Source organism: Mobula birostris, chromosome 1, assembly GCF_030028105.1.
Source record: "Mobula birostris isolate sMobBir1 chromosome 1, sMobBir1.hap1, whole genome shotgun sequence".
Classification (NCBI taxonomy): Eukaryota; Metazoa; Chordata; class Chondrichthyes; order Myliobatiformes; family Myliobatidae; genus Mobula; species Mobula birostris.
The window spans coordinates 4,744,736-4,766,704 of record NC_092370.1 but is presented as its reverse complement, the minus strand read 5'-3'; the positions used below and the strand labels follow the sequence as shown (position 1 = coordinate 4,766,704).

Sequence of the window (21,969 nt, the reverse complement as noted above, 5' to 3'; positions counted from 1 at the left end):
CAGCAGGTTGGCAGTATATATGGAGAGGAATAAAAAGTCAAAATTACGGGCCAAGACCTTCATAGTCATAGTCATACTTTATTGATCCCAGGGGGACTGGAAAGGAAGAGGGAAGGCACCAGAATAAGAAGGTGGGAGAAGGGAAGGAGCACAAGATGGAAGGTGACAGGTGAAGCCAGGTGGGTGGGGAAGGGGGGGGGTTGAGAGTCATAGTCATAGAACACTACAATACAGAAACTGGCCGTTTGGCCCATCTAGTCCATGCCAAGCTATTAATCTGCCTAGTCCCATCCACCTGCACCTGGACCATCGCCCTCCTACCCCTACCATCCAAGTAGCTATCCAAACTCCTCCTAAATGTTGAAATTGACCCTGCATCCACAACTTACACTGGCAGATTGTTCCACATTCGCATCACCCTGAGTGAAGAAGTCTCTCCCCATGTTCCCCTTAAACATTTCACCTTTCACCCTTAAACCATGAACTCTAGTTGTAGTCTGACCCAGCCACAGCCTCAGTTCAGCGCAGAGTTGAGTAATCATTGTGGAGCAGTGAGCAGAACCGGCTTGACCCTCACTTCTGGTCCCAGTACCCTATTCAACCTTCCTCTGTAACTCAGGTGTTCAAGTACTGGTAAAACCCCAGTAAACCTTCCATGTTCAATTACTGGTAAAACCCCAGTAAACTTTCTGTGCAGTATTTCAATCTATTTGCTCAGTGAATTGTAAGGCTGAATTTGGGGGTGAATGGATGTTCTAATCATCGTTACTGCTTTCCGCATTGTTAGGTGACTTGCAAAGGTTTATTCATGGAGATTTTGTCACTGATCTGTGCAAACTCATGAACTGAGTTGTGTTACAACATGATGGACATCACAGCTCTTCACTTGGCTTTAGTTCTGTGAGAACTTGTCATCATCACCATCATCATCATTACGTGCCGTGTCAGATGATGTGGGCGATCGCAGTCTTTCCATGACCATGATTGTTCTTGGCAAAATTTTTCTACAGAATTGGTTTGTCATTGCCATTCTTCTGGGCAGTGTCTTTACAAGATGGATGACCCCAGTCATTATCAACGCTCTTCAGAGATTGTCCTTATAGCGTCAGTGGTCACATAACCAGGACTTGTGATATGCATCGGCTGCTCATACAACCATCCACCACCTGCTCCCGTGGCTTCATGTCGCCCTGATTGGGGTGATACCCCTTGCCCAAGGGTGACCTGCAGGCTAGCAGAGGGAAGGAGCACCTTACACCTCCTCTGGTAGAGATGATTCTGCACCCTCTTGTATATTGCAGAACTTGTACCTTTTGCAAAAAAACACAATGCAGTTACTTTACAGTCCCTTCAGAATAATAAGGATAAAAATAGATTATTTTCAAAATGAAATTATAATTATCTACTTTATTTTTATTGCGGTTTCGATTTATAGAAAAATTCGAATCCATTTACAGTAATATTTTTAATATACTTTGTTAATGTTATTGCTGCTAATGACATAGCAAATTTGAACAGAATCAGGGTAATTGTATCATGATGAAGTATTTTACAACCATTCCCGTTAGTCTGAAGATGCCTTCAGGTCTGGTTATTATCGATATCTGGGGACCTGGTTATACTTGCCCTGCTAAATAAAATGTCTGCAAATTAACAAAATCCTTCCAGTTCAATGATTTTATTTGCTCTATTCCAGGGGTTCCCAATCTTTTTGATGCCATGGACCAATACCACTAAGCAAGGTGTAGGGACCCCAGGTTGGGAACCCATGCTCTAGTGCAGAAGTCCAGGACCACAGGGCACAGTCTCAGAATAGAGGGAAGTCCATTTAGAATGGAGATGAGGAGGAATTTTTTAGCCAGGGGGTGGTGAATCTGTGGAATTCATTGCCACAGACAGCTGTGGAGGCCAAGTCACCGGGTGTATTTAAAGCAGATTTTGATGGGTTCTTGATTACTAAGAATGTTAGAGGCTACAGGGAAAAGGCAGGCAATGGGTTTGAGAGAGATAATAAATCAGCCATGATGGAATGGCAGCACAGATTCGATGGGTTGAATGGCCTAATTCTAACTCCCATGTCTCATGGTGTTCAAAATCATGTTGTGTTCCAGGTCGCGCATATCAGCTGTCAGATTACAGCAATGGATGGAGGTGGTCGAAGCAGCCAAGTGGAGTTAACTGTTTTTATCACCAATATACACAACCAGCCACCACAGTGGGAGCAAGAAACGTATCAGATAACAATCCCGGAGAACACTACTCGAGACTTGAGGATAGTGGTACGTAATTGAACATAGAACATAGAACAGTACAGCACAGTACAGGTCCTTTGGCCCACAATGTTGTGCTGACCCTCAAATCCTGCCTTCCATATAACCCCCCACCTTAAATTCCTCCATATACCTTTCTAGTAGTCTCTTAAACTTCACTAGTGTATCTGCCTCCACCACTGACTCAGGCAGTGCATTCCACGCACCAACCACCCTCTGAGTAAAAAAACCTTCCTCTAATATCCCCCTTGAACTTCCCACCGCTTACCTTAAAGCCATGTCCTCTTGTATTGAGCAGTGGTGCCCTGGGGAAGAGGCACTGGCTATCCACTCTATCTATTCCTCTTATTACCTTGTACACCTCTATCATGTCTCCTCTCATCCTCCTTCTCTCCAAAGAGTAAATCCCCCGCTCCCTTAATCTCTGATCATAATGCATACTCTCTAAACCAAGCAGCATCCTGGTAAATCTCCTCTGTACCCTTTCCAATGCTTCCACATCCTTCCTATAGTGAGGCGACCAGAACTGGACAGAGTTCTCCAAGTGTGGCCTAACCAGAGTTTTATAGAGCTGTATCATTACATTGTGACTCTTAAACTCTATCCCTCGACTTATGAAAGCTGTAATGCATGTCAAATTGGCAGTAAGGAAGCCGAATGCAGCACAAGTGTTCATTTTGGGAGGACTAGAATGCAAAAATAAGGATGTAATGCTGAGGCTTTGGTCAGACCGCACTTGGAGTATTGTGAGTATTGTGAGCATTGTGGGCCCCTTACCTAAGAAAGGCTGTGCTGACATTGGAGAGGGTCCAGAGGATCTTCACAAGAAGGATCTCAGGATTTTTCCTATAGTGGGGGAGTCTAGGACAAGAGGGCACAACCTCAGAATAGAGGGATCGTCCATTTAGAACAGAGACGAGGAAGAGTTTAGTTATATGGCAGTGAATCTGTGCCGCTTATCTAAGTGGTTAGTTTTGAGGAGTTGGTGTTAGGACCACTTCTTTACACATTATATTTGAATGACTTGGATGATGGAATTGATGGAACCCTTAGGAGGCAGTGATCATAACATGATTGAGTTCACTGTGAAATTAGAAAAAGGGAAGCCGAAATCTGATGTGTCGGTGTTTCAGTGGAGTAAAGGAAACTACAGTGGCATGACAGAGGAACTGGCCAAAGTTGACTGGAAAGAGACACTGGCGGGAAAGACGGCAGAGCAGCAGTGGCTGGAGTTTATGCGAGAAATGAGGAATGTGCAAGACAGGTATATTCCAAAAAAGAAGAAATTTTCGAGTGGAAAAAGGATGCAACCGTGGTTGACAAGAGAAGTCAAAGCCAAAGTTAAAGCTAAGGAGAGGGCATACAAGGAAGCAAAAATTAGTGGGAAGACAGAGTATTGGGAAGTCTTTAAAACCTTACAAAAGGAAACCAAGAAGGTCATTAAGAGAGAAAAGATTAACTATGAAAGGAAACTAGCAAATAATATCAAAGAGGATACTAAAAGCTTTTTCAAGTATATAAGGAGTAAAAGACAGGCGAGAGTAGATATAGGACTGATAGAAAATGATACTGGAGAAATGGTAATGGGAGATGAGGAGATGGCAGAGGAACTGAACAAGTATTTTGCATCAGTCTTCACTGAGGAAGACAGCAGGATACCGGACACTCAAGGGTGGCAGGAAAGAGAAGTGTGCGCAGTCACAATTATGACAGAGAAAGTACTCAGGAAGCTGAATAGGCTAAAGGTCGATAAATCTCCTGGACCAGATGGAATGCACCCTCGTGTTCTGAAGGAAGTAGCTGTGGAGATTGCAGAGGCATTAGCGATGATCTTTCAAAAGTCGATAGATTCTGGCATGGTTCCGGAAGACTGGAAGATTGCAAATGTCACTCCGCTATTTAAGAAGGGGGCAAGGAAGCAAAAAGGAAATTATAGACCTGTTAGCTTGACATCGGTGGTTGGGAAGTTGTTGGAGTCGATTGTCAAGGATGAGGTTACAGAGTACCTGGAGGCATATGACAAGATAAGCAGAACTCAGTATGGATTCCTTAAAGGAAAATCCTGCCTGACAAACCTATTACAATTTTTTGAGGAAATTACCAGTAGGCTAGACAAGGGAGATGCAGTGGATGTTGTATATTTGGATTTTCAGAAGGCCTTTGACAAGATGCCACACATGAGGCTGCTTAACAAGATAAGAGCCCATGGAATTACAGGAAAGTTACATATGTGGATAGAGCGTTGGCTGATTGGCAGGAAACAGAGAGTGGGAATAAAGGGATCCTATTCTGGTTGGCTGCCGGTTACCAGTGGTTTTCCACAGGGATCAGGGTTGGGGCCGTTTCTTTTTACATTGTACATCAACGATTTGGATTATGGAATAGATGGCTTTGTGGCTAAGTTTGCTGACGATACGAAGATAGGTGGAGGGGCCGGTAGTGCTGAGGAAACGGAGAGTCTGCAGAGAGACTTGGATAGATTGGAAGAATGGGCAGAGAAGTGGCAAATGAAGTACAATGTTGGAAAGTGTATGGCTATGCACTTTGGCAGAAAAAATAAACGGGCAGACTATTATTTAAATGGGGAAAGAATTCAAAGTTCTGAGATGCAACGGGACTTGAGAGTCCTCGTACAGGATTCCCTTAAAGTTAACCTCCAGGTTGAGTCGGTAGTGAAGAAGGCGAATGCAATGTTGGCATTCATTTCTAGAGGAATAGAGTATAGGAGCAGGGATGTGATGTTGAGGCTCTATAAGGCGCTGGTGAGACCTCACTTGGAGTACTGTGGGCAGTTTTGGTCTCCTTATTTAAGAAAGGATGTGCTGACGTTGGAGAGGGTACTGAGAAGATTCACTAGAATGATTCTGGGAATGAGAAGGTCAACATTTGAGGAACGTTTGTCCACTCTTGGACTGTATTCCTTGGAGTTTAGAAGAATGAGGGGAGACCTCATAGAAACAATTCGAATGTTGAAAGGCATGGACAGAGTGGATGTGGCAAAGTTGTTTCCCATGATAGGGGAGTCTAGTACAAGAGGGCATGATTTCAGGATTGAAGGGAGCCCTTTCAGAACAGAAATGCGAAAAAATTTTTTTAGTCAGAGGGTGGTGAATCTATGGAATTTGTTGCCACGGGCGGCAGTGGAGGCCAAGTCATTGGGTGTATTTAAGGCAGAGATTGATAGGTATCTGAGTAGCCAGGGCATCAAAGGTTATGGTGAGAAGGTGGGGGAGTGGGACTAAATGGGAGAATGGATCAGCTCGTGATAAAATGGTGGAGCAGACTCGATGGGCCGAATGGCCTACTTCTGCTCCTTTGTCTTATGGTCTTATGGTCTTATGGTTTTGTGGATGATATGAAGATTGATGGAGGGGTGGGTAATTTTGAGGAAGTCGAGAGGCTACAAAAGGACAGATCATGAGAAGGACCAAAGAAGTGGCAGATGAAATACAGTGGTGGGAAGTGTATAGTCATGCACTTTGGTAGAAGAAATAAAGAATAAAGTATTTTCTGAATGGGGAGAAAATTCAAAGATCAGAGCTGCAAAGGGACTTGGGAGTCCTTGTGCAGGATTCCCTGAAGGTTAACTTGCAGGTTTAATTGGTGGTGAGGAAGGCAAATGCAATGTTAGCACTCATTTTGAGAGGACTAGAATATAAAAGCAAGGATGTCATGTTAAATCTTTATAAGGCGTCTGTCAGATCGCACTTGGAGTATTGAGAGCAGTTTTGGGCCTGTTATCTAAGAAAGGATTTGCTGGTATTGTAGAGAGTCCAGAGGAGGTTCACGAGAATGATTCTGGGAATTAAAGGGTTAACATGTGAGGAACGTTTGATGGCTCTGGGTCTGTTCAAACCCCCAAATACCACTCGTTCATCATTTCCTGTCAGTCACCTTGTGCGCACACACACTCCTGCGCCTAGTATCACTTTATGGACATACAATCAATATATATAAGCTATCTTATATATTTATATTTATTGTGTTTTCTTTAGTATTTTTTAATCTTTTTTTTGTGCTGCGTAGGATCCAGAGTAACAATTATTTCGTTCTCTTTACACTTGTATACAGGAAATGATATTAAACAATCTTGAAGTCCCCATTCTTCAGCTGAGACGCTGGAGACTAATTGTCGGCAATCTATATGAGAAATCCCAAATCCAATCTAATCCCAACCTCATCCAATTGCTTTTATGTGCTTTTTTCAGCAGGAGATATTTGGTAGCAACAGAAGCGGAGATCTATGTGGAATATTCTTCCAACTGGGTTATTTGAAAAGCCTGATTAACATTTTATTCAGTTTGGAAATAAAGTGTGTTATAAATAATAAATTCATGCAATCGAATAATGTGACACAGTGGGAAAATAATACAATCAAAAATTCTGGTGTATCAATCTGAACAACATCCTACCGGTATAAAAATCAGATGAGTACTTTAGTCATTAAACCATGTAAATAAAGTTATCACATTCTCAGAGTAAAATCCAGAGGAACTGAATAAAGAGAAACTTATTTTTATTTTAAAGATACAGAAAAAGGCCCTTCTATCCCTTCAAGTTGCACCGCCCCAGCAAGCCACCAATTTAACCCTAGCCTAATCACAGGACAACTTACGATGACCATGTAACCTGCTAACCCATACATGTTATGTTTTGTAACTTTGAAACATCAATCTAATTCAAAGAAAACATACAGGTCCAGAGAATGCGAGTGTAACTTCGTCTTTACTTTAAACGAGGCGCGCATGTATCACATGGTATGCAATTAACCTATATTTACGTGTAACCCACAATGAATAATTAAATGAACAAGAACGCTTAATCAAAAGATATATATCTAAAATTACTCAAATATTACTGCAATACTAAATGCACAACAGTACGTCTTTGGACTGTGGGAGGAAACCGACACGCATACGGGAGGGAACGCTGGAATTGAACACCGAATTGAATCCCGACATCCCAAGTTGTAATAGTACGCTACTGTGGCACCCCAATAACTGCAGGTTCATGACCTAATTTAAGAGCTAGAACATAGGCTGTTAGAGCTCCCGTGGCAATGCTGATCGGAGAGCGATTTGCATGAAAGTATTTTCAGTTTTCCTTTCCTTTCATTGGGAGTAATGCTGATGTATGATAACAACCAGAGACTTTTGCACATGCTCCTCATTTCTATTTCCTTTCATCTCTGTGAGGGTTTATTTCCATTTTACACCACTTCTCGCCGTCTGTACTCAGTTTGGGAGCTATTTACTGAAACACTGTAAGGAATTTAACAGTCTGCATAATGAGTTCTGACAGGACTGGAACACTTTTCTTGCATTTACTGAATAAATTCATATCTTGGGAATTCTTCCTCTTTGGTAAGAAATTCTTTGTTCTTTTTACAATTAGTGTCCAGAAATTGAGTTAAGTATCTCCTTTTATAAAGAGATTAATTTTATTTGTCACACGTACATAGAAACATACAGTGAAATGTGTTGTTTGAGCCAAAGCAAATCAGCGAAGATTGTGCTGGGGGCCGTGCACAAGTATCAGCACTTCCCCAGCGCCAAAGTAGCATGCCCAAAACTCATTAACTCTAAATCATAAGGCCATTAGATCATAAAACATAGGAGCAGAATTTGGCCATTCAGTCCATTGAAATTTCTCCACCATTCCATCATGGCTGATTTATTATCCCTCTCAATCCTGCTTCTCCCTGTAATATTTGATGCCCTGACTAATTAAAAACCTATCAATCTCTGTTTTAAATATACCGAATGACTTGCCACCAGTGATAATGAATTCCACAGATTCACCATCCTCTGGTTAAAGAAATCCTCTCCATTTCCACTCTATCTAGACCTTTCAACATTTGACAGGTTTCAATGAGATCCGCCCTTATTCTTTTAAACTCCAACGAGGTCAGGCCCACAGAGCCTTCAAACACTCCTCATGCGTTAACCCTTTCATCCCTGGGCCTCTTTTATTCTTGTGAGCCTGTCCAATGCAAGCGCATCCTTTCAGAATCAGAATCAGGTTTATTATCAGCGACATAGGTCATCAAATGTTTTATTTTCAATGCCTTCCAATACCCAGGTGGCTCTTTTTTCTCTCTTTTCTTTCTTTTTAGGTAGGACTATATATGGGGGGGGGGAAGGGTTAAGGGGAGGGGGGAGGGTAGATTTTATCTTTTCATGTATTCTTTTTGAAAACTCAATAAAAATTATATTATAAAAAATGTTTTATTTTGTGGCAACAGTACACTGCAATACATAAAAATACTAAACATTGCAATAAGAATATATAAACATATATAAATAGTGCAAAAAAGAGCAAAATAGCAAGGTAGAGTTTATAGGTTCATTGTCCATTCAGAAATCCGATGGTGGAGGGGAAAGTCTGTTCTTGAATCATTGAGTGTGTGCCTTCAGGTTCCTGTACCTCCTCCCTGATGGTAGCAATGGGAAGAGGGCATGTCTGGGAGATGGGGATCCTTCCTGATGGATAATACCTTCTCTTGAGTCATGGCCTTTTGAAGATGTCCTCAAATGCCAGAGAGGCTAGTGCCCCCGATGGAGCTGGCTAAGTTTCTTAGATGTGGAGCCCAAAACTGCCCACAGTACTGAAGGTGCAATCTGACCGGTGCCATTGCATCATTACGTAATGTAATTCATTATGCAGACATTTCAAGCCCTCTGAAATCAAGTCAGGCAGCATTTGCAGAGGGAAATGAACCATGAACAATAAACGTTGACTGTTCATTCCCCTCCATAGATGCTGCCTATCTTGCTGAGTATTGTGTGTGTTGTTAATAATTATGAGTTTAATGTCAACTTTTTTTTGTTTCTGATTGTAGACGGTGAAGGCCACATCTCCTCTTGGGGATCCCAGAGTCACATACAACCTAGAGGAAGGGCAGGTCCCTGAGACGAATATGCCTGTCCGCTTCTATCTGAAACCCAACCGAGCAAATGGATCAGCTTCCATTTTAGTCGCAGAACCACTGGACTTTGAAGGGACAAAGTTTTTCACACTTCGGGTCAGGGCTCAGAATGTGGCTGCTATACCGCTGGCCTCCTTTGCCACCATCTACATAAACTTGACAGGTAAGGTTGAGCGCTTCCAAGTATCGTGACGGTCCACAGACTCCTTGACACTACAAATATCCCCCTCTCTTCCTAAACTGCTGCTCTACAATATAGAAAATACTGATTAAAACTAGATTAGATTAGATTAGATTTGAGTGACAGTGGGGAGATATGTCTCTACCAAAGTTGGTGTAAGACGTTCCTTCCCTCCCCTTGCCTACAGGTCACTCTTGGGAAGATGTAGCACCTGCCTAGGCCCCCTGCCCCCGATCAGGGTCACATGAAGCGATGGGAGCAGGTGGTGGATGGTCCTATGAGCAGCTGGTGCATCTCACAAGTCCTGGTTGTGCAACCACTGACCCCAGGCAGACAACCTCTGAAGATTCTCCTCATGTTCCACTTGAATATTTCCCCTTTCACCCTTAACCCATGACCTCTAGTTCTAATCTCAACCAACCTCAGTGGAAAAAGCCTGCTTGTATTAACCCCTGGTAATTTGGTATACATTTATCAAATCTCCCCTCATTCTCCTGTGCTCCAGGCAATAAAGTCCTAACCTATTTAACCCTTTCCTTTCAAAATGATTGTCTTTTGCACTGTTTGAAGTTTGTATTGACAATACCTTTAAAATTATTACTTCTAAAGGAAGTACAATGAATTAGTGATGAGACTGAGCTGTGCACAGTGATGCACCTTCTTACTGTTCGATTTTCCAGACGTCAACGACAACGTTCCTTTCTTTACCTCATCGACATACGAGGCTACAGTCCCGGAAGGGGCTGCAGTGGGCATGTCAGTTGTGAAAGTATCTGCGACGGATCTGGATTCTGGTCGTCATGGGAAGGTGAGAAGTTGGGTTGCGTGTGCTATGGTTGTCTGGAGACTGCACCCAACAGGATGGACAAACAACCGGAGTGCAAAATACAGCAAACTGTGCAAATACAAAAGAAAATAATAATAATAATCATAATAAATATGCAATAATTATCGAGAACATGAGATGAAGAGTCCTTGAAAATGAGTCCATATGTTATGATGAATGCAGCAGGCCAGGCAGCATCTCTAGGAAGAGATACAGTCGACGTTTCGGGCCGAGACCCCCTGACGAAGGGTCTCGGCCCAAAATGTCGACTGTACCTCTTCCTAGAGATGCTGCCTGGCCTGCTGCGTTCACCAGCAACTTTGATGTGTGTTGCTTGAATTTCCAGCATCTGCAGATCTCATCATGTTTCCATAGGTTATGGGAACAGTTCAGTGATGGGCAAGTGAAGTCGAGTGAAGTTATCCCCACTGGTTCAAGAGCCTGATGGTTGAGGGTTAATATCTGTTCCTGAACCCGGTGGTGTGAGTCCTGAAGCTCCTGTACCTCCTTCCTGATGGCAGCAGCGAGAAAAGAGCATAGCCTGTGTGGTGGGGGTTCCCTGATGGTGGATGCTGTTTTCCTGCAATAACGCTCCTTGTAGATATACTCAGCTTACTCAACTAAGATGTGGGCAATAGGGGCACATTTGTCCCAACCCTATCACAGTGGAGGCTACAAAACATCCACACCAGAACTACCAGACTGCTGTAGGTTTTCTATGTTCTTTCTATGTTCTAAAAACAGTTACTTTCCCCAAGCAGTAAAGCTGATCAACACCTCCACCCACTAATCCACCCCTTCACACCCCCAACCACCACTACTTTATCATTTCCTGTCAGTCACCTTATGTACAGACACTCCTGTGCTGAGCATCACTCAATGGACATATACAATCAATCTATGTATATAGCTATCTTATGTATTTATATTTATTGTGTTTTTTTAAAAATTATTGTATTCTTTACCTTATTTTGTTTTGAGCTGCATCGGATCTAAAGTAACAATTATTTTGATCTCATTTACACTTGCGTACAGGAAATGATATTAATGTTGAATCTTGAATTGCCAGCAGAAATCAGCAAATCCTGATCAAGGGTCTCAGCCTGAAAAGTTGACTGTTTATTCCTCCCCACTGAGGTGCTGCCCGACCTGCTGATTTCCTCTTGCATTTTATGTGTGTTGCTCTGGATTTCCAGCACCTGCAGAATCTGTTCAATTAGGGACAAATCAAAGCAAAGTTTAATTATCATTCAAACCATACATAGATACTGTACAGCTGCAAACACGAGGAAATCTGCAGATGCTGGAAATTCAAGCAACACACACAAACTGCTGGTGGAACGCAGCAGGCCAGGCAGCATCTATAGGAAGAGGTACAGTCGACGTTTCGGGCCGAGACCCTTCGTCAGGACTAACTGAAAGAAGAGATAGCAAGAGATTTGAAAGTGGGAGGGGGAGGGGGAGATCCGAAAAAGTCAAAAGTTCTGGTGTGGATGTTTAGTAGCCTCCACCATGATAGGATTGGGACAAATGTGCCCCTATTGCCTGCGTCTTAGTTGAGTAAGCTGAGTATATCTACAAGGAGCGTTATCGCAGGGAAGCAGCATCCATCATCAGGGACCCCCACCACACAGGCTTTCCAAAAGTTTCGGATCTCCCCCTCCCCTTCCCACTTTCAAATCTCCTACCATCTCTTCTTTCAGTTAGTCCTGATGAAGGGTCTGGGCCAGAAACGTTGACTGTACCTCTTCCTATAGATGCTGCTTGGCCCGTTGCGTTCACCAGCATTTTGTGCGTGTTGCCTAGATACAGCTGGATGAGACAGCCTTCCTCTGAGGTCAGGGTGCAAAACATCCGAATCAGCAAGCAAACATTAAAAACCGAGTAACATAATTCATAATAATGAACAAAGCAGCATATTCACCGAAAAAGACATACATAGTCCAAGACCCGGAGTGACCATGTCCAGCAATGGATTGTACCGTCCCCCTGCAGTGTACAGACACACACAGTCCAGCCTGTCATTCATTCCACCATTCGAACACGGGAGAGCAGCACAGAAGGGACAGGCTAGGCCCCAGCCAAGCTCACAAGCCCAACCACGCTGTAGCACTTCCGTGTCACCTGGTCTGCAGCAGCTCTTGAACAAAAGGGGATAACTACACTCATTTGCCTTATCATTGAGATGTTCCGACAATCAATGATCTCACTTTAAAGACTCTTTAGGTTGTTATTTCGTGTTCTATTGCTATTTCTTTATATTTGCATTTGCACAGTTTGTTGTCTTCTGCACTCTGATTGATCCTGTTATAGTTATTATCTATAGATTTGCTGATTATGCCCGCAAGAAAATGAATCTCAGGATGGTATATGGTGACATAAATGTACTTTGATAATAAATTTACTTTGAACTTTGAACTTGTTGTTCTGCAGCAGTAGTACATTACAATTCATAATAATAAAAATAACACTACAAAGTACAACAAGGAAACATATATTAAAAATTAAATTAAATAAGTAATGCAAAAAGGAGGAAAAAACAGTGAGGTAGTCTAAGCAACACACAAAATGCTGGAGGATCTCAGCAGGCCAGGCAGGTTTCGGGCTGGGACCCTTCATCGGGCCTGGTCTGCTGAGCTCCTCCAGCATTTTGTGTGTGTTGTTTGGATTTCCAGCATCTGCAGATTTTCTCTTGTTTGTGAGGTAATGTTCATGGGTTTGTTGCCAATTCAGAAATCTGATAGTGGCAGGGAAGAAGATGTTTCACAAAAAACATTGAGTGTATATCTTCAAACTCCACCATGGATGTTCCCAACCCCGGCTGCAAAAGAAGGAGGGTTGGGCGGGGGACTAGCAACTCCATCACAGTACTACATTGGAGCCAACAGAAGCTCCAAAGTCCTCGTTCCTGGGGGAGCAGGATACTAAGAAGATGGGAGAACTGGAAAAACTGGCCCAGGACAGAGGACTCTGGTGAGCTACTGTCGGCGGCCTGTGCCAGGCCCAGAGGGGTGATGGCTTTAAGAAGAAGCTTGTCTTCAGGCTCCTGTACCTCCCTTTTGATGGTAGCAGTGAGAAGAGAGCGTGTCCTATGTGATGGGGGTCCCTGATGATGGATGGCTCCTTTCTGAGACGTCGTTTTTTGAATGTCTCCTCCGTGATGGAGAAGCTGAAGTGAACATCAAAATAGCCACTGTAGCCTTGACAGAGAAAGCGCAACTTCATGGGCAGCGCCTCAGTTAACCTTATTTGGGTCAGGTATTGTGTTGAGTGTTCAGTACAAAGATTGTTGGACAAGTTTCTTAGCTACATCCCAGGAGTAACAGAACATCAAGGTGTAGTAATCACTTTTGCAGAAAGTTGTAAACTCAGTCAGCTCCAGCATGGGCACCAGCCTCCCCAACATCCAGAACATCTTCAAAATACGATGCCTCAAAAAGACAGCATCCATCATTAAGGACCCCCACCTCCCAGGACGTGCCCTCTTCATATTGCTACCATCAGGGAGAGGTAGACACACAGTCAATGTTTCAGAAACAACTTCTTCCCCTCTGCCATCAGATTTCTAAATGGACTTTGAACCCATGACCACTACCTCACTTTTCTTTTCTCTGCCTTTTTGCACTACTTACTTAATTTAATTTTTACATAAATTTATTATTGTATTTTATATGTTCTATTATTATATATCACAATGACCTGCTGCTACAAAACAACGACATAGGCTAGTGATCTGATTCTGATTCTCAAATCCCTAATTGAATTTCCTCTGAATGATTGAATTCTGCAGTGTGTAGAAGGGATGGTGAAGATGGGTGTCCAGTCAAATCCGTTCACGCTTCTGGTCAAATGCAAATCGAACAGAGTCTTGATTATAATTCCCAGCATGCAGACGGTGCCATGTCATCTAAATTCTGAAGCACCGCCACAGGAAGTTTGCCAGCAACTGTTCCCTATTACTTCCCGGCAGTCCCAAGGAAGTAAAATAAATTTAATATTGCAGATTATATTTTACAGGCTGAAGTAATTGCAGCAATTTCTGGACTTGACTTGGTAAAATTTTATGGAACTAGTAGAGAAATGAAAACCCATCTGTGCTGCTTGTGGGTGTCTATTTATTTATTTGTTTGTTTGTTCTGTTTGTTTATTTGCTTGCTTGCTTCTATATTTATTTATCCATCTATCTGTCTATCTCTATCTAATTATGTATCTATCTATCCATCTATCTATTTACCTATCTATCATTCTATCTAACTATTTATTCATTCATTCATTCATTCATTCATTCTGGCCCAACAAGCCACACCACCCAGCAACCCACCTATTTAACCCAACCTATATGCCTTTGGACTATGGGAGGAGACCAGTGCACCCAGAGGAAACCCTGGCGGTCACAGGGAGAACGTACAGGTTCCTTACAGATGGTGCCAGAATTGAACTCTGAACTCTGCATTTCAAGCTGTAATAGCATTGTGCTAAGCACTACATTACCATTGTATTTAGATGTGCAAGAGCCTCCAGCTCCACCTTTCTATACACTGAAGAGTGGAGAAACCAGGAAGGGATCTGCAACAACAAGCCATGTACTGGAGGAATTCAGTAGGTTGAGCAGCATCTGTGGAAGGAAATAAGTTGTCGATGTGTTGGTATCTGAGTCCTGAGGCAGAGTTTCAACCCAAAACACTGACAGTTTTGTGATATAGATAAATGACCTGGATGAAAATGTAGATGGGTGGATTGGTAAGTTTGCAGACAATACAAAGACTGGTGGTGTTGAGGATAGTGTAGAAGACTGGCAATGAATACAATAGGATATAAATCAGTTGCAAATATGGGTGGAGAAATGGCAGATGGAATATAACAGACATCTTTTCCCAGGGTTGAAATGGCTAATGCCAGAGGGTATGTATTTAAGGTGAAGGGAGGTAATTTCAAAGGAGATGTAAGGGGCAAAGTTTTTACACAGAGAGTGGTGGGTCCCTGGAATGTGCTGCCTGGGTTGGTGGTGGTAGGCAGATACATCAGGGATTTTTAAGAGACATTTAGGTAGCCACATGAATGTGAGAAAAATTGAAGGATAATGACATCATGTAGGCAGAAAGATTAGTTTAGTTGGCCACACACATAAAAGTTGCTGGTAAACGCAGCAGGCCAGGCAGCATCTCTAAATGCTTCCTAGAGATGCTGCCTGGCCTGCTGCGTTTACCAGCAACTTTTATGTGTGTTGCTTGAATTTCCAGCATCTGCAGAATTCCTGTTGTTTGAGTTTAGTTGGCCATTTGATTACTAATTTAATTGGTCGATTACTAATTTACTAATTTAATTCAGCCCAACATTGTGAGCTGAGGGCCTTTTCCTGCACTGTACTGTCCTACGTTCAAAGGGGGTTGAGAGGGATAATAAATCAGCCATCATTGCACGGTGGAGGGCTCAAATGGGCTGAATGGCCTAATTCTGTCCCCAAGTCTTATGGTCTTACATCTCTGTTATAAGGTATGCTTCGGGTGAGTCACCGGTTTCAGAGTCTGGGGTTAGAGCTGATGTCAAAGGCCATTCCTTTGGCCTACTTCCATACTTATATTTGCTGATGACAGAAGAAAGATCAAAGATTTAATAATTACATTTTTGTCACATGTGCATCAAAATGTGTAATGTGTTATTTGCATAAACAACCGACACAGTCCGGGGATGTGCTGGGGGTAGCCCACAGGTATCGCCATGTTTCCAGTGCCAACACAGCAGGCCCACAGCTTCCCTACCCAAAACCATAACTCAGTGGCCTAACAGGAAAATGGAGTTTTGTGCTGGAGAGAAGGGGTAGAATGATCTTTGAGTAGGTTAAAAGGTTGGAACTACACTGTGGCCAAAGGGCCTGTAATGTTCCATATTCTTTGCTTTATGTTCTGTGTTCTAACCTGTGCATCGTTAGAATCTGGAAGGAAACCGGAGCACCCAAAGGTAACCCACAGGTCGTGGGGCAAGCGCACAAATCGTGGGAAATGAATACAGTCAGTGGTGAGAATCGAACCGCTGGCATTACAGTACCCACCATGCTGCCATGCCATCCTCTACGCTATCAGGCCACTCCTTTGCCCCATCAGCTCGACGTGCCTTACAGAGCCAACCTATATTGCTTTTAGGGTCGGGTCAGTAGCACAGCAGTTAATGTGTCTCTTCAGCACCAGCGACGCAGGTTCAATCCCCACCACTGTCTGTAAGGAGTTTATCTGGAATTTGGAGTTTGTACGTTCTCTCTGTGATTTCTGAGTTTCCTCTGGATGCTCTGGCTTCTTCCCTCAGTACAAAGATGCACCTGTTCATGGGTGTAATTGGACGGTATGGTCTCATTGGGCCAGAAGGACCTGTTACTGTGCGTATATCTAAATAATAAATAAATACCCCTCCCCATGTAACCAGTTCTCCCAACAGTCCCATTGACTACCACCTTCCCACCTCTCACCAAAACATTAGAGATTGGGAAATGTCTGCCTGATCCTCACCTGTTAACTTCCCTTCCTCTACCAGGTGAATTACGCCATAGTGAAGGACCTCAGTGGAGATTATCGTTACTTCAGCATTGATTTTGAGACGGGGGTTATATTCACCCAGACATCCTTTGACAGAGAGGCGAAAGGATCATACTTAATAGAGGTCCAGTCTCAAGACAACTCGGAGTCTGCCCGGCCAGGCAAACAAGGACAACCCAACACAGGTACACACCTCAAAGCCATCAACTCTCGTCATTAATGCATTTGTTTGTCTACAGGGAACAAGCTACATTGTTTGGGTATCATATGTGTGGTGGTTGTCCATCCTGTCCGACGATGACAGGACATCTGTGAGGGAGAGTTTTGTAAGTGGAAGAGCTATGGCACCTGGGCAGTTCCACTCTCTCGACCCCGGAAGCCCAGGTCCAGTGATGTGTGCAATCATCACAAACTAAGGTCTTCCTTGGTGGCAGTGGATGACCATGACATCATCTGTGCCTCGTCGTGGCCTTCACTCCCCACGGAGTCTTACAGAACGACCTTCCTGGCCGTTGGATCTCACTGTAGATCTCATTCGCCCAGTCCACCGGAGCTGACTGTGCATGCTAGGGCAGGCATGTCCCTATCTCACCAGGGTATGAGGCCCACTTGCTGCTCTCGCCTGCTTTAGCCCACCTATCAAAGCAGTGTGCTTACCAGGGTGTGGCCACAGTCGCATGCACACAGCTACTTGGAGCCACGGGTGAGAGCTGAGTGTCCAAAGGAGACCAAAGGAGAGTGAGCTGCCCCAGAACAGACACAACAAGCCCCTTCACCAGAGGACCTGGACACCCCATACAACCCCAATCTGCAACTAACTCAATGAATACGTATATAACAACGAAATAAAATGTCCAAGTATTAGTAATTATGAGTGGAAAGTAAATGTATTGTTAATATTACTTGGATATTTTAACTCAATGAATGTAAAGATCTAATTCCAAACTGGCACACCTGGTGGAAAGCCATGGGATCACAGAGAGAACGTACAAACTCCTTACAGACAGTGGTGGGAAGTAATAATCATAATAATAATATTTTGACCAATCTGTTATTACAGATAAGACAATCCTTATCCAGTCAGGTCACTGGTCTGAGTGCTACTGGTACCATGTAGCCCAGTACTACCTGTCGCATGGTCGGGTGGTCTGCGACTAAACCGGCTCCCCCACCGGGCTTGCCTGGTGAGGAGGGTGGCTAGACACCCTGCTGGACAGAAAACAAGACCTGTCAAAGGGTGGATGAACCCTCTCGTAGGGTCAACGGCCATCTAGCAAACACGTGCCGTGAAGCGCGGAAAGGGCATCCCTTGCACCGAAGCTTGGTCTGGCCATTCACTGCAACAGAACTTCCCCCAGCCGTCTTGGACCCCCACCATGCCACTGGATCTGGGAGGGGATGTCCAGAGGGTGGGTCTGGACCTGTACAACCCCCACCCACCTAAAATCCACTTACGCACATGCTTTTCCTTTCTGAGGAGTGGGGTCAACCCCACTAACTGACTGAAGGGAACCATCATCATCCTATGGGATGGTTAGCCGGAGAGAGGGATCCAGCCAGATGTAATAACACAGGATAAAGAAATAAGAACAGCTTACTTAATAGATATCGGCATTCCAAACACACATAATTTACAGATATCTATAAGTGAAAAACATCTGAAGCATGCAGATTTAAAGGAGGAAATTGGAAGATTTTGGAATATAAACAACATATATCATTAGTAACAGACTGGTCCCACCGGGGAGCACCACTGAACGCACAGGAGATCCTTTCTCCCCGTGGCTGTAAGACTACACAATTCATCCTCCTCAAGTATACAAGTGTATGGTTTCATTGCACATCTGTATTGTGCACTATTACTTTTTAATGCACACTTTGAATTCTTTTCATTCCTCAATTATTACATTTTGTATTTTAAAGTATATATTTCTGACTAAGCAACCTTGCAACAATAATTTCCTTTGGGATAAATAAAGTTTTATCTTATTTTACAGTTTTAATCTGAGTGTTGGAGGTCGATGGGACTAGGCAGATTAAGAGTTCAGCACAGACTAGATGGGCCAAAGGGCCTGCTTCTGTGCTCTATGACTCTAATGTGGTACGTTTTAGATTGTTATATGGTGATTCATTATCAATGGACATGTTGTTCTCTCCATTCGCAGACATGGCGTATGTGAGGATTTTTGTCAGCGATGTGAATGACAACGCGCCATTTTTCCCTCAGGAAGCCTATACTATCAGTGTAGACGAGGACAAGGACATTGGGTTTGTTGTGATAACAGTGTCTGCTAACGACGGAGATGAAGGTGTGTCTGTATGGATCTTCCCCCTTTTGTTCTCATTTGAACTTGGACGGGTCTTGAATCAGAATCAGATTTATATCACAGACTTACACTCATGTAACTCCCCTACCTAATGAAGTGGCCACTGTCTGCATGTTCATGGTCTTCTGCTGCTGTAGCCCATCCACTTCAATGTTTGCCATGTTGTGCATTCAGAGATGCTCTTCTGCACATCACTGTTGTAACGCGTGGTTATCTGGGTTACTGTCACCTTCCTGTCAGCTTGAATCAGTCTGACCATTCTCCTCTGACTTCTCTCATCAACAAGGTGTTTTCACCCACAGAACAGCTGCTCACTGGATTTTTTTTAACCATTCTCTGTAACTCTAGAGACTGTTGTTGCTGAAAGTCCCAGGTGATCAACAGTTTCTGAAATACTCAAACCACCCTATCTGGCGCCAAAAATCATTCCACGGTCAAAGTCACTTAGTCATAAAGTCACATTTCTTCCCCCATTCTGATGTTTTATCTGAACATCAACTGAACCTCTTGACCATGTCTGCATGCTTTTATACATTGAGTTGCTGCCATATAATTGGCTGATTAGATATTAGAATTAACGAGCAAGTATACAGCTGTACCTTATAAAAATTCCACCTGGGTGCCTCCAATCAGGCAGCATGAACATTGATCTCTCCCCTCTCCCCTCTCCCCTCTCCCTTCTCCATTCCCCATTCTGGATCCCGTCTCACCCCTTCTCTTCTCATCTGCCCATCACCTCCCTCTGGTGCTCCTCCTCCTTCCCTTTCTCCCATGGTCCATTCTTCTCTCCTATCAGATTCCTTCTTCTTCATCTCTTTACTTTTTCCACGTATCACCTCCCAGCTTCTAACTTCATTCCCATTCCCACCTTCCCCCTCATCTGGTCTCGCCTATCACCTACCAACTTGCACTCTTTCCACCCCCCCCCCCACCTTCCTATTCTGGGTTCTTCCCCCTTCCTTTCCAGTCCAAGTAGTGGGCCTTGGCCCAAAATGCTGACTGTTGATTCATTTCCGTAAATGCTGCCTGACCTGCTGAGCTCCTCCAGCGTTTTGTGTAGTGGTGCTCTGGATTTCCAGCATCCACAGAATCTCTTGTGTTTCTGAATCTGGCACCTTCCCCCTCCTTTCCAGTTCCGATGAAGGGTCTCGGCCTGAAACATCAACTGTTAATCCTCTCCATCAATGCTGCCTAACCTGCTAAACTCTGATTGTGTTACTCCGAATTGAATCACTTTACACTTAGTAGTGCTGCCCTCATCTGGCAAGAACTGAGCTCTGAAATTCTGTCCCGAAAGCTTCCCACTTTCTTTAACCAGTTTATGGTTATATCCCTTTAATTAACACAGTGCCTATTTCAATTAAGCTTCTGTTTGCATGTTTAATTTTGTTAATTGGCCTTGGAAGTAGCAGTTAGCCTGGTTGAGGTCTGGAGTTTCCACTGAACCAGAGTCAGAATCAGGTATATCTCATGAAATTTGTTGTTTTGTGGCAGCCATACGTTGAAGTATATAAAATATACAATATTTTATACACACACACACACACACACCTACACTCACTCTCACACACACACACACCTACACTCACTCTCACACACACACACACACCTACACTCACTCTCACACACACACACACACACACACACACACACACACACACACACACACACACACCTACACTCACTCACTCTCTCACACACACACCTACACTCACTCTCACACGCCCACACACACCTACACTCACTCACTCTCTCACACACACACACACACCTACACTCACTCTCACACGCCCACACACACCTACACTCACTCACTCTCACACACACACACCTACACTCACTCTCACACGCCCACACACACCTACACTCACTCACTCTCTCACACACACACACACACCTACACTCACTCTCACACGCCCACACACACCTACACTCACTCACTCTCTCACACACACACACACACACCTACACTCACTCTCACACACACACACACACACCTACACTCACTCTCACACGCCCACACACACCTACACTCACTCACTCTCTCACACACACACACACACCTACACTCACTCTCACACACACACACACACACCTACACTCACTCTCTCACACACACACACACACCTACACTCACTCTCACACACACACACACACACACACACACACACACACACACCTACACTCACTCTCACACGCCCACACACACCTACACTCACTCACTCTCTCACACACACACACACACCTACACTCACTCTCACACACACACACACACCTACACTCACTCTCACACGCCCACACACACCTACACTCACTCACTCTCTCACACACACACACACACCTACACTCACTTTCACACACACACACACACACACCTACACTCACTCTCTCACACACACACACACACCTACACTCACTCTCACACACACACACACACACCTACACTCACTCTCTCACACACACACACACACACACACACACACACACACACACACACCTACACTCACTCTCACACGCCCACACACACCTACACTCACTCTCACACACACACACACACACACACAACTACACTCACTCTCACACGCCCACACACACCTACACTCACTCACTCTCTCACACACACACACACACCTACACTCACTCTCGCACACACACACACACACCTACACTCACTCTCACACACACACACACACACACACACACACACACACACACACACACACTAAACAAGTAGTGCAGTAAAAGACAGCAAAGATGGTAAGGGGGTGTCAGTTCAGTAATCTGATGGCAGAGGGGGTGAAACGTTGATTGCTCCTGTACCTCCTCCTTGAGATCCCCCTCATTTTTCTAAACTCTGGTGAGTACAGGCCCAGACACATCAAACACTCCCCATACGTTCAACCTTTCATT

General features: G+C 43.9%; 1 protein-coding gene across 1 annotated transcript in view; it reads left to right on the top strand.

The window, feature by feature from the left end:
- Positions 1–21,969, top strand: part of LOC140201278 (neural-cadherin) — a 286,782-nt gene that overhangs the window by 210,564 nt on the left and 54,249 nt on the right. The window contains exons 12-16 of the mRNA XM_072265547.1: positions 2,112–2,279; positions 9,112–9,361; positions 10,060–10,187; positions 16,731–16,917; positions 18,898–19,041. Of these exons, the coding sequence (XP_072121648.1) occupies positions 2,112–2,279; positions 9,112–9,361; positions 10,060–10,187; positions 16,731–16,917; positions 18,898–19,041 (877 nt within the window). The remainder of the gene's footprint in view (positions 1–2,111; positions 2,280–9,111; positions 9,362–10,059; positions 10,188–16,730; positions 16,918–18,897; positions 19,042–21,969) is intronic.